This window comes from Lissotriton vulgaris, chromosome 7 (assembly GCF_964263255.1).
Source record: "Lissotriton vulgaris chromosome 7, aLisVul1.2, whole genome shotgun sequence".
Classification (NCBI taxonomy): Eukaryota; Metazoa; Chordata; class Amphibia; order Caudata; family Salamandridae; genus Lissotriton; species Lissotriton vulgaris.
This window is the reverse complement of record NC_141695.1, coordinates 1,751,580,021-1,751,593,110: the sequence shown is the minus strand read 5'-3', so window position 1 is coordinate 1,751,593,110 and position 13,090 is coordinate 1,751,580,021. Positions and strand designations below refer to the sequence as shown.

Genomic DNA, 13,090 nt, shown 5'->3' with positions numbered 1-13,090 from the left:
GGCGTTTACAGGGGTTTGCAGATAGGCCAATGGCTCACTTCCTTGGGAGGGGTACAACCCCATTATGCCACACTGGGTGGGTGGCATGAGCCTCTCTAATTGACTGAGGCCACTCTTTAAGATGTAGGGGTCTGAGGTCACCAACCCCCATCAGAGGGTTGGGGTTGGCAAAGGTGTGCATATCTCTCCTCCTAACTAGGTTCCTCTCCGATTCGCCTGCCCAAAGTGGGGGTTGAACCGGAGGGAGCCAGTTGCTGGGGACAGCAAAAAAGCAGGGACCGCTTCCAAATGCGGCAGGGATTTGAAGCTTCTCCTTCGTGGACCCAGTCCATCCTGGGGGAGGAGGCATGCCACCTACCCAGGGTGGGCTTTGTTTCTGAACCCAGAGAGCAGAGGCTCTCTACCCAGGGGTCCAGAAACCTGTCTGATGGTGGCAAATGGCATGCAGCCTTTCAGGAACAATACCAGGGCTGGTCGCTTTTCAGGGTAACTCTCTAAGAAGCATCAGTGTGGATTTAATGTGCAGAGGAGTTTTCCACCAAACATCCCAGATTTCAGTAAAGCCATTATGGAGCTGTGGAGTGCGTAATGACCAAATCCCAGACCTTATTCTCTTTATGGCAGGGGTCTCCAAATCGGTCCTGGAGGGCCGGATCCATTCCAGATTTTTTGGATATCCCCATTGAGATACATGTAGTAATTTTAAAAATCTGGCATGGATCCGGCCCTCCAGGACCGGTTTGGAGACCCCTGCTTTATGGCTTTACAATGTCTAGGAATGGACTTGGACACTATAGGGATACAGGGCTCATGCACATGTACCCTCACCTGGGTCTAGTGCACCCTGCTAGAGGGATGACGTACCTAGGACCCAGATAGTGGGCTGCAGGCGTGGCACACAGGTATGTGTGCTGTCGACTCATCACTTTTCTCTACACCAAAACACGCAGCCCACAATGGCAGTGTGTGTGTTAAGGTACAGGGCCTCTAAGAGTGGCACAATAAGTGCTGCAGCCCTCAGAGGCCTTCCCTGGTCACAGTGCCCTTGGTACCAGAGAGGTGCAAATTGGGTGCACACAGGTTCAGTTTTGGGGACAGAACACACGCCCTGGGAACCCGTTTGGTAGGGACCCTGGGCACACCAAGAAAAAGTGAATCCGAAGCATGGCAGAAAAAGGGGGGTGGAGCATTACTGCAACAAACCCATTTTCCTTCACCTGGTCAGATATGTCTTGCACTGTGTGTTTGTCTGGTGATCTAGACCCTGGTTAGATATGGAGCCATGTCTCGTTGCACTGGGTGTTTAGTGATGTAGTCCCCGGGCAGATATGGAGCTAGGTCTCGTACTTTGTGGTGATGTAGACCCTGTGCAGATATGGTGCGATCTCTTAATATACTTATCATATCTGGAGGTACGGGCTAAGAGTGGTGGTAATGACCTCTGGACTGATAAGGAGCCAAGTCTCTTAGTACTATCGGTGTACGTTGGTACAGGTCGTGTGTGATGGTTATGACTGCAGATATGGAGCCAAGTCTTTGTTATACTGTCTGTTTCATCTGCTGATAATGGTTCTCTTCTTTCTCACAGCACAATCGCTTTGTGTCTGACAGCAAAGACAAGGAGCCTGAGGTGGTGTTCATTGGAGACTCTCTGGTCCAGCTTCTGCACCAGTTTGAGGTACGGTGCGGACAGGAGCTGTTACGATTACTCCTTTCCAGTATTGGGGCTGGAGTTGTCAGTGTGATCAGACACTCACTAGGGTCGAGAGGGACTAAGAAGAAGTGAAGGTTCCTTAGTCTGTAGGTAAGAGTGGGACTAGTGGTGGATGGGAATCTCCCCAGAAAGTCATGGTCTGTATGGAGCAGCAGTGTAGGGGTGGGGCTTTCTGGCCTGCAATTAAAAGTCCTGTGCACTGTAGGTAGGAATTGTGTAAGTATAGGGCTCTCTGACCTGTGACTGAGTGTCCCTTGTTCTGTAAGGATCAGCGATGGGCCTCTTTCTCAAAGCTGAGCCTGGTATCTTTCATGAGAGTATATTCTCTCTGCCATGCTGTATGCTACAAGAGTGTCTGGGTGTGGTATCCTGTTCAAAGAGCAGAGCGGAGACCTTATGCTACCGGACGTTCATTGAGGGAAAATAAGGTAGGATGATGTTGGGTCTGAGCTGAGGCAGGATGCTATCTGAAATGAAAACAGAACTATGGCAGGATAGTGTTGGGATTCAAAACTGATTCGAGGCAGGATGGTGTCTTGCACGATTGTGAAGCTGAGGCAGGATGGTGTCTCGTCGGTAAGTGAAGCTGAGGTAGGATGGTGTCTTGACAGATTGAAAAACTGAGGCTATATTGTGTCTGCAGTCAGATGCTGAGACTGGATGGTGTCAGCGGCCGGATGCCAGGGCTGGATGGTGTCTGCGGCCGGATGCCAGGGCTGGATGGTGTCTGCGGCCGGATGCCAGGGCTGGATGGTGTCTGCGGCCGGATGCCAGGGCTGGATGGTGTCTGCGGCCGGATGCCGGGGCTGGATGGTGTCTGCGGCCGGATGCCGGGGCTGGATGGTGTCTGCGGCCACAGACACCAGGGCTGGATGGTGTCTGCGGCCGGATGCCGGGGCTGGATGGTGTCTGCGGCCGGATGCCGGGGCTGGATGGTGTCTGCGGCCGGATGCCGGGGCTGGATGGTGTCTGCGGCCGGATGCCGGGGCTGGATGGTGTCTGCGGCCGGATGACGGGGCTGGATGGTGTCTGCGGCCGGATGACGGGGCTGGATGGTGTCTGCGGCCGGATGCCGGGGCTGGATGGTGTCTGCGGCCGGATGGTGAAGCTGAGACAGGATTGTGTTTTTGGTCACATAGTGAAGCTGGGGCGAAATGATGTCTGCAGTCAAATAGCTGAACAGAGGCTGTGTCCTGAATTAGAGCAGGATGGTGGTTGGAGTGAGAACAGAGGCATATGGTGTTGGTAATAGGAGCAGAATGGTGGCACCATGGTGCTGGGGAGTGAGCAAGCTGTTACAGGATGGTGCCAGTTCAGACAACCGAGATGAGGTAAGATTGAATCTGCAGTTACAAGCAGAAGCTGACTCTCCACCGAGCCTCATCTTGATCGCTCTCTTCTTCACACAGATCTGGCGGGAGCTCTTCTCCCCGCTGCATGCTCTCAATTTCGGAATTGGCGGGGATGCGACTCAACATGTGCTGTGGAGGCTTGAAAATGGGGAGCTGGAGCACATCAAGCCTAAGGTAAGGGCGCAGTGGCACTGCCTGCTATTGCTGGGACACAGTTTTATATCCCGCATCTCGTCTGACAGACCTGGACCATTCCTTCAGAATACATGTCTGTGCAGTGTATGGTACGTTAGTGTACCATATAAATCCGTTTTAGTGTTGGCCCGTCTAAAAAAAAAAGAGGAAAAATTGTCCAGAGATTTTCATTTTTGATTTGTGTTTTTGTATCATTAAAGAAGTCATTTAGCTTGGGTAGACATTGCTAATCCTGGTCGAATTTTTCTTGCAACATTTTAAAAAGTTGCAGTGATGTAATATTTCAGGAGCAATGAGACCTACATTCTTCATTTTGGTTTCAAAACATACGTTTTGGGGGTCAAGTAATTGTGTAGAAATAGAAAATAACTCCTCATAGCAACCCCCCTTCTACCGTTTTCCAGTACAGCGGCTCTATGGTGTTTTAGCCATCATATTGGTGATTTATTTTAATATTGTTTTGTTTCAGGTTTTCTGTTGATTCAAATTCATAATCATGAGCGGATCAGGTGGTACCAGAGGATCTTTACCTCCTGATAGTGTTGCTAACTATAAAATCTGAGGACTCCTAACAACAACAACAACAACAACAAACTAGCCGAAACGTGTTTCGTCACCAACGCACCCTTTTTAAGGCTGTGGATTTTATAACCTAGAGAATGTATATATTGGGAATATGTTTTATAATTTCCAGTTAATCTGAATTAGAGAGATAAAGCATGTAAAGAGAATTAGTAAAAAAAACTGTCCAAAGAAGTGATGAATTCAAGGGCAAACCACAGAGCAACCTGTAGTCGCCAAGTCGATTTAGATCCAGAAGTAAAGAATAGAAAGATTGTGCTTGTGAACGACACCAGTTATTCCCAATCTAGTAATGGGGAGATAGGACATGCAAACCTCAGCTGAAGTGTGATCCACCGTGCCAGGAATAGGGTACTATCCAATCATTAAAGACATTTCTTTCTGCAAAGTTGTCAAGAGTAATCAAATGTACACAATATTATGTTGTTCTCCTCTGTCTAATTGGAAAGAGGTGAATAAAGTCATAATAAGTTTAACAACTAGGAAAAACTGAGACTACATCATGTATAGCTGGCAAATAAGTTTGGGCAGATGCCTCTATATTGAATAATAATCTTCCAAAGTCGTCTTACCTATACAATAAACCAGGAAGTATGCTGTATGAATTTGTTGAGTGTAGGTGGAATCATAAAAAAGGAACTTATTACAATTGGCAGTGGTAAACTGTAGAAATTAATCCAGGTCCAATGTCTCAATTTGAAACAAAAAACAGATGCAAATCTTATGGGAAGTTTGGATCTTTGATAGAATTAAACTGCAGCCAAGTGCGAGCCCCTTAAATTTGTCAGGCCATAGCAGTCAGATGAACAAAGTAACAGATATAATCCCCAAAATAGGTGGAGATTAAGGTGACCCATAATAACCATTAAAAAGTCAGCTTCACTGCCTCTTCCTCAAAGATAGGAACGTGAGGGCCTCCCATATTTAGCCTTCGTTGTGGTGCCACCAATCTGTTTATTTTTTCCAGGGCGCTGCGTGTTCCGGTTCAGTTTGAGCTGTGGCTGTTTCTTGCTCCAGAAGACGTTACATGGTTCGTGCTGTAGTGAATAAAGGACACTTGCAAAAAACACAGTTGATGGACAGAATGCAGAACAATGTCTTACATTCACCCCAGTACAAAGATCTGGGCCTAAATCCATCGTTTTTTTGCACTCCACACCACCCTAGGTCAGACAATGGCTATATGCAAATCAGCCTTGACCCTGTGCCTCATGGGAACAGTCCAGCCCAAACTACCAAGTCCTGTCTTTCCTAGACCGGAATCAAGCATCCAAGGACCGGTTTCTGGCTATCAGGCTTCTTCAGCCTGGATAGCTTGACTCAGGTGATGTAGAGAGCCTGGGACTCACGTCTGAGCATACCCAGCCCACTCAGGGTGAAAATTGCAAAAAATGAGGCACAGGGTCAAGGCTGATTTGCATATAGCCATTGTCTGACCTAGGGTAGGGTGGAGTGCAAAAAACGATGGATTTAGGCCCAGATCTTTGTACTGGGGTGAATGTAAGACATTGTTCTGCATTCTGTCCATCAACTGTGTTTTTTGCAGTGAATAAAGGAAACACATGTCCAAGGGGACAGGAGAAAAGCGGGTTACTTTGGATGCAGGCGTTTGTGTGGTCTAACATTTTTCAACTGGCTCAAGAAGAGACTTTCAAAATGCAAACGAGGCTGCCATAAATATGTTTATCTTGCCCCCGACAGCTTTCGTGAAATACAACACCATAATAATGAAGATTTATTTACAGCTGGACCACAAAGTGGGATTGTAGCTGGCCATTGCACCTTGACTTGTGCCTTCAGTGCTAAACCACAAATCATCTGATCATGGGCAAACAATTGTATTTTGCCGTACCTAGAACTGCAATGTATGCACTAGAAAAGCACTGGTCCCCTGTTAGATGGAGTGAGTACGTCTGCCATTGACGCCCCTCAGAGGGTTTATTGTTACAGAAAGCAGAACTAAGAACACCACAGCTTCGTCTCATGGAGAAGGATGGGGCAGCGTTGGAGCCACGCTCCCACACTGGCACCCTGGGACTACCTGGCACAATTCCTGATGTTCAGCCCTTGTGCCCAGCCATAGCCCCACACTCCGTTCAGAATCTGCCTGCATTATGGTTCGGGGCTTGGATGACAATGGAGGAATTTTAAAGGAGAGACACTGAAATACTTCAGCTTTACCCAGGAGTCTCTGGGCTTCCTGTGATTGTAATGTAAAACGTGTTTCCCCAGAGCCCATTCCTCCCTTACCTGTCAAACAGGAGGCAGGAAATTTTAAAATTAAAAAAACGGGCACCGTGACTAAATATAAAGCGCAGCCCCAGTGCTTATTCAAGTTATATGCATGGCGGCCCGTGAAGCGGACATCATGGTGCCTCCTCCGATAGGAAAAAAAAAGTTTAGATTTCTTATTTTCCAGGTAGCCGGTAAGAGCAGCTAGCAGCCCAAACAGGATTAAGAGAGCCAATGGAACTCTTCTGATTGGTTTATGCTGGCTGCTGAATACACTTGGTCTTTAGTTTAATTACGCCAGTCTGCCTAGAGCAATATTTAACATGCTTACATTAGCCATGGCAATGCATATCCACCCACTACGATCCTGTGCCCTAGGGCACCTGAGAAAGCGGTATCATGCCTCATGGGTCCATGAGGCAGTGGTGCGTACATGGGTGCTAGAACATCCCAGGGAGAAATAGGATCCCCTCTCATGAGGTTAGGATTGTAGCTTTGCTTCCAATGAGCTGAAGACACTTTAAACATGCCTATTTAAAAGTGGAGTACTCTGCTAAAACAGTTTCCATCGATTAAAGGCTGAAAATGAGTATTAATGAGGAAAATAAAGTGCCGCAAAAATGCAGCTAAATTTCCATATTTGTGCCGATAAATTTCCATATTTGTGCCGCTAAATTTGCTAATCCATGGCGCTATATCCTGGGGGGTCTGTATAGTAGAGATGGGCTAGTAGACAAGTAGTGTAAAGGAACAGATAACCTCATCCACAATAATTAGTGTTTTACATGTTTAAATTACAGAAAAAAACACATTACGTCTCCATGGGTGAAGCAACCATATAGACAGTTGACCGTACAATACAACAGAGTTTGTATGTTATCTAACAATATTTTTTGACGTGTTTAAGGTACATACAGTCAATCTCAAAAGCGGAGGATGCAACCATAGTACAACATAAATGTCAGGTATATCAGTATAGCTCAATACATATAATCGTTCTTTTCAACAAGGTGTCATCCTACATGATACATAAAGATTAAGTTTCCTATATTCACACAATCCCAAGTCGACAGCCCTAAGTTTGGTAATCCATTTAGTCTCTATTTTCCTAGGAGACATTGTTCCCCCCGTATTGTTTAAAGCCTGCACAATGCCATGGAAAGTTATGTGCATCAATTCTGCGGTAGGATGAGTACTGTTGTAATGTACAGCAATAGAGTAATTAGGGTTGTTATTCCTAATGACTCTTGTATGTTCCGGTATGCGGTCCTTAAGCGGTCTTATTGTACTGCCTATGTAAATCAGAACTCATGGACAGATGATGCAGTACACCACACATGTAGTCTTCCATTTAATAAACTGTTTGATAGAATGCTTGCTGTTGGTGTAATATTGAAAATGTCTGGTATAATTGACCACATATTGACATTACATTTTGAGCATTTGAAGAACCCCTTCGGTTTCTCCGGTAACTAGGCACCGCTTGAACATTCAGAGTTATGTCATATGTAGCTTGGGCAAAGAATGTTACGTAATGTAGTACCCCTGCTATGTCGTTACTGGGTTTTGTGTGATGCATTGACTAAGTACAGGGTCTAACTTGAGAAGATGCCAATGCTTCTTTAATATCTTAAATATATCCATGCTTTGTATGCTGAGCCTCGTGATGAAATTAACCCTCTGGTTCTGATGTTTATTCCTCTTAATAGCTGTAAGTAGAGAATGTCTCTCATTGTCGATTATCTTGTTTCTAGCAGAAGTCAGAAACTTGGCAGAGTAACCTCAAACTCTGAAGCGTTCCTCTAATGCATTCAATTCCTGTAGAAATACAGTATCCTCGCTTCAGTTACATCTAAGATGTCCTCTCGCCCAAAGGAATCACATTGGTTTGTGTTTTGGGATGGGCACTGGAAGCATGCAAGATAGGGTTGCTAGCCGTAGTTTTTTAAAAAAGCCTTGGAAGAGATTTTATGCCCATCTGTATAGACGACCACATCAAGGAAGTCTATCTCTTTTTTGTTCATGTGATGAGTGAATTGTAAGCTATGGCTTGCAACTCTATCTTTAGTACCAACGTCAGAAGGTTACTCTACCAAGTCTTGTGTACTTTTGATTTACTCTTGACAACTTTAATAATTTGAGAGTATCCTATACCTGGCAAGGTGGCTCTCTCACTTCAGTTGAGGTTTGCATGTCATATCTCCCCATTACCGGATTGGGAATAACCACAATATTTCCACACTTCGTACTTTTATTATTGTAGTTTTTATGTTCTTATTTCGACTTTCGCAGGTGTCTGTCTCAAGTGCAATCTTTCTATTATTTACTTACGGGTCTAATCGACTTGGAGACTGTGGTTGTACTGTGGTTTGTCCAGTAATTGATAACCTCTCTGGACTGTTCTTTACTAATTCTCTTTACATGTTTGATATCTCTAGTTCAGATTAACTGGAACTTATAAAACCTATTCCTAATAAATACATTCTTGGTTATAAAATCCACAGCCTTGAAAAAGTCACGTTGGTGGGGAAACACGTGTCAGCGTTTTTTTTCTGAATGAAGAACCTATTAAGAAATGGATTGTACAGATGAACATAGTTTTACCTCCTTTAGTGAATACATGTTGTTTCCGCCACATTTACCTTTGTGTTCAAACTGTTAAACTGTTTTAATACAGCTAGAGTGCTTGGGTTGACCAGCTTTTGTAATTTTGTAAGCAGTTGTGGTTCTCTGGCCCATGACTGTGACTAACACCTCAGGTAGTAGGGTGTTGTCAAACCCATGAGCACCAAGATTTTCTACTTGTACCCACCATTGACTTTGTGTATATTTTTAGAGTTGTGATTTCGATACCACTACTAGTGTTTCTGTTGATAACAAAAAAACTAAACAAAAAAACTAACCCAGAAGAAAAGCTAACATCAACTGAGGCTGGGACAGAAGAGTTTGACAGCAATAACTTCACAAAAGATGGAAACTGATGGGCGAAGAGTATCAAATATTTTATCATTGTAACAAGTACTACGAGTAGTATACAATAGAGAAAAGCTTGGAAAAAATGTTACATAAATAAGACACCAGGGAATCCCAAGAATCTGAGTCTTAATCTACAGCTAGTTTCTTCCAAGATGTAGACTTCAGCCGAGTAGCTAATATTTAAGAGGGAGGTGGATTTATTGCAGCAAATTTCTATGCCCACCCAAGCTGCATGCATGTATACATTCGAAAACATTAATGTACAATGAGCTCCCAGCAGCAGCATAACCACCAGCCTTTGGGTAAGTTTGCGCTCTTTGAAAATGCAACTGAAGTTCTAAAGCCACTCTAGTGCTGGCTACATGTTTATACTCAGAAATCAGAGAAATAATGATCAGCATTGATGAAACTGTATTTATCCATAATAATGAAATTAAGATTTTTCTGGTGAGAATGTAAAATTACAGAATTAGTTGCTCTGAGTTATTTTCTTTCTCTATAAGGCTACTTGACCCCCAAAACCTGTTTTGACACAAAAATTAAGTATATAGGTCTCATGGTTCCTGAAATATTACATCATCTCTGCAACACATCTGCTATTTTTTAAAAAGTTGTCCAGAAAAATTCTGCCCGGATCAGCAATGACTACCCAAGCTAAATTACTTTTATAATGATCCAAAACCGCAAATCAAAAATGAAAATCTCTGGACAACAATTTCTTTACGGAGGTATATCAGGGGGCCGGGATTATTTCATGTCCAGTGCTTCTCAACTAGGATTCAGGTGAAGTTTCGTGTGGTCAGGTGGTCGTTCAGAATGCGGGGTTCAACATGGGTGTGGAAAGTTTTCATGTCCTTGGGGCCCAACCCCATTTCTTTTGATGCACCAGCTATTCCAGTACTGGGCACAGGCACACATCTGCTAATAGACCACTTGAAGCACCTTTTGCTGTTTCAGTGCAAGAAGCCAGGTGCAGCTCTGCTAATGCACCTTCCCCTGGAGCACCATATGTTATTTCATTAGTGGGACCCAAGCACAGCTCTGCTAATGCACCTTCACCTGTAGCACCGTATGTTATTTCATTACTGGGACCCAAGCACAGCTCTGCTAATGCACCTTCACCTGTAGCACTGTGTGTTATTTCATTACTGGGACCCAAGCACAGCTCTGCTAATGCACCTTCACCTGTAGCACTGTGTGTTATTTCATTAGTGGGACCCAAGCACAGCTCTGCTAATGCACCTTCACCTGGAGCACCGTATGTTATTTCATTAGTGGGACCCAAGCACAGCTCTGCTAATGCACCGTCACCTGTAGCACTGTATGTTATTTCATTACTGGGACCCAAGCACAGCTCTGCTAATGCACCTTCACCTGGAGCACCGTATGTTATTTCATTACTGGGACCCAAGCACAGCTCTGCTAATGCACCTTCACCTGGAGCACTGTGTGTTATTTCATTACTGGGACCCAAGCACAGCTCTGCTAATGCACCTTCACCTGTAGCACTGTGTGTTATTTCATTAGTGGGACCCAAGCACAGCTCTGCTAATGCACCTTCACCTGGAGCACCGTATGTTATTTCATTAGTGGGACCCAAGCACAGCTCTGCTAATGCACCGTCACCTGTAGCACTGTATGTTATTTCATTACTGGGACCCAAGCACAGCTCTGCTAATGCACCTTCACCTGGAGCACCGTATGTTATTTCATTACTGGGACCCAGGAGCATCTCTGCTCATGCAACTTCACCCTAAACGTTTGAATTTGAAGCCATTTTCCTACCTTACACAAGTCTATTTTTTGGCAGATTATAGTAATCTGGGTTGGCACCAATAACCATGGGCACACGGCAGAGCAAGTTGCCAGTGGCATTGAAGTCATTGTCCGTCTCATCAACGTTCGCCAGCCGCAGGCACGAGTTGTTGTGTTGGTGAGTACCGCCTGTGGCTTACTTTCAAACCACTTTCATATGCTCCCAAACTATTTCTAGTGTACGGCAAATGTCGACAAGGTCACCATGTACTACACCCTAAACTAAGGCCCCTTTCGCTATGTGTATTTCTGAGCATTTATAAAGCGTGACCCTACCTCATAAGGAAGAGCATTTAACAAGGGGCTTGAGCTCTGAGACACGTTTTAGGGTGGTTTATAGTTGCTGATGATTTCTTTGGTTGCAAGAACCCACCCCCATCTCCTTTAACCCCTGATGATCAGTGCTGGGGTACTGGTAATTTGTTGATGTTGGGTCAATCTCTGGCCTTTCTATGGCATTTCTCCAGCCTTGTGATGAGTTGGGACGGTGGGTGTGTGATGTCCTGAATGCCACACCAATCCCTGGTCACTTTGGTGAGAAGTACATGAACTGGATTCTCTTAGTACTGAAGAGCCCATGCCGGAAGGAGCGGTCCAGTCTTGATTACAGTGAGCCTGCTGTGTTCTGGCTTGGCTCCCTTTACCTGGGCCTGCTGATAAACTGTGGGAGGCCGGTGTGTATCCTGGGGCAGTCTGATCTGAGAGCACGGCCCCTAAGAAACTTCTGGTTGGTAGTCTTCTTTGTCGTGTATATATAGTTCATAGAAATCTGAACTGAACACATGTGGTGGGGTTTGTCACAAAAGTACATGGGGAAGCTCTCTCTCTGTAGTGTGGGAAGTAATAGATTGAGGTAAAGAGGTGAAAAGTAAGAGTTCTGTGGTCTATTGCCTCTGGAGGGAGTGGTTTGCAGTAGAGTGGATACAAGCACAAGTCCTCTAGTCTGATCCTCTAGTGTTGGCTGTTAAGGGAACTGAGTCATTTGAGGCAAGCCTGTAGGAAGACTTCCAGGGTCTGTTCCTCTGCTGGGGATTGGGTGTGGTTTGAGGCACAGAGGCTACAAACGAGAGCCATGTATTCTGACCTCTGATGGGGACAGGGAGTGGTTTGAGGTAGAGTGGCCAGATGGAAGATTTTGGAGCCATTTGCCTCTAATGGGAACTCCCTTCCACACATCCAGTCTCACTTTATTAGAGAGCGTGATGGGTTTGACAGATTTTTGCCCCTGTCTGTTGGCTGCATGTCAGCAAGAGACGGTAGCATTATTGTGACTTTATAACCTGGAACTCTAAGCTCACTAGAGTGTTCAATGACTCCAGGCATGTCCATATGTGATCAATACTTACCTGTAAACCTAATGTCTGAGGCTTTTAATTTCAGTCCAGTAGGCTCCTTGTAACTTGTTTTCTTCTTGCTGTTCTACTGGGACTTTGCATGTAAGCTTGTGTTCTTTTTATATTTCTAGGGCTTACTTCCAAGGGGCAAAAGCCCCAACCCGCTGAGGGGAAAAAATCAGAAGGTGAATGAGCTTCTGAAGCTGTCCCTGCCGAGGTTGGCCAATGCTCAGTTCCTGAACGTGGACCCTGGCTTTGTGCAGTCGGACGGTAGCATCAGCCATCACGACATGTATGACTACCTTCACCTGACGCGCTCTGGCTACGCACGCATCTGCAAGCCCATTCATGAGCTGCTTCTGCGCATGTTGGAAGAGTCCCTTCCAGGCACACCCAATGCCACATCCTGATCCTGTGCACACTTTGTCCAAGCATGGCACCTGCTGTGGAACCACAAGCTTCAAAGGTCTGTGGGGGCAGAGAGCAGGAGGACTCTTCACTCGTTCTCTCCTCCCCCTCTCACTTTGTGTCTTTCCAAAGACATGGACTTGAACCAAAAACAGCACAGCGGCATCTCCCTTTACTGCTCATTCCAGGTGTACGCCTTCCCTTGGAGGCCTCTGTTTTATTCTCAAATATGTATATCCGTCAATAAATGTCAGTTCTCAGTCTCTCCTGTTGGTTTCTTTTCAAAAGTGCAATTGCTCGTTTCAGTGTTCTTTGTGGCTTTGTTTTTGTTGCTGAAGGCCCATGTTTGAGGTGCTTTGCAGTAACTCCAGAATTTGAAGTCCTTAAATTCATTCATACGCAGCATGAGGAAGGCCTTTTGTTACTTCTATCGCAGCAGGAGAACTCTGTTATATTGTTCATTTCTTTGCAGCATGAGGATG

At 45.2% G+C, this 13,090-nt stretch overlaps 1 protein-coding gene across 1 annotated transcript in view; it reads left to right on the top strand.

Moving 5' to 3' along the window:
- Positions 1–12,873, top strand: part of PAFAH1B3 (platelet activating factor acetylhydrolase 1b catalytic subunit 3) — a 65,790-nt gene extending 52,917 nt beyond the window's left edge. The window contains exons 3-6 of the mRNA XM_086933050.1: positions 1,589–1,678; positions 3,124–3,240; positions 10,862–10,984; positions 12,332–12,873. Of these exons, the coding sequence (XP_086789176.1) occupies positions 1,589–1,678; positions 3,124–3,240; positions 10,862–10,984; positions 12,332–12,610 (609 nt within the window). The 3' untranslated portion in view covers positions 12,611–12,873. The remainder of the gene's footprint in view (positions 1–1,588; positions 1,679–3,123; positions 3,241–10,861; positions 10,985–12,331) is intronic.
- Positions 12,874–13,090: the final 217 nt, after the last annotated feature.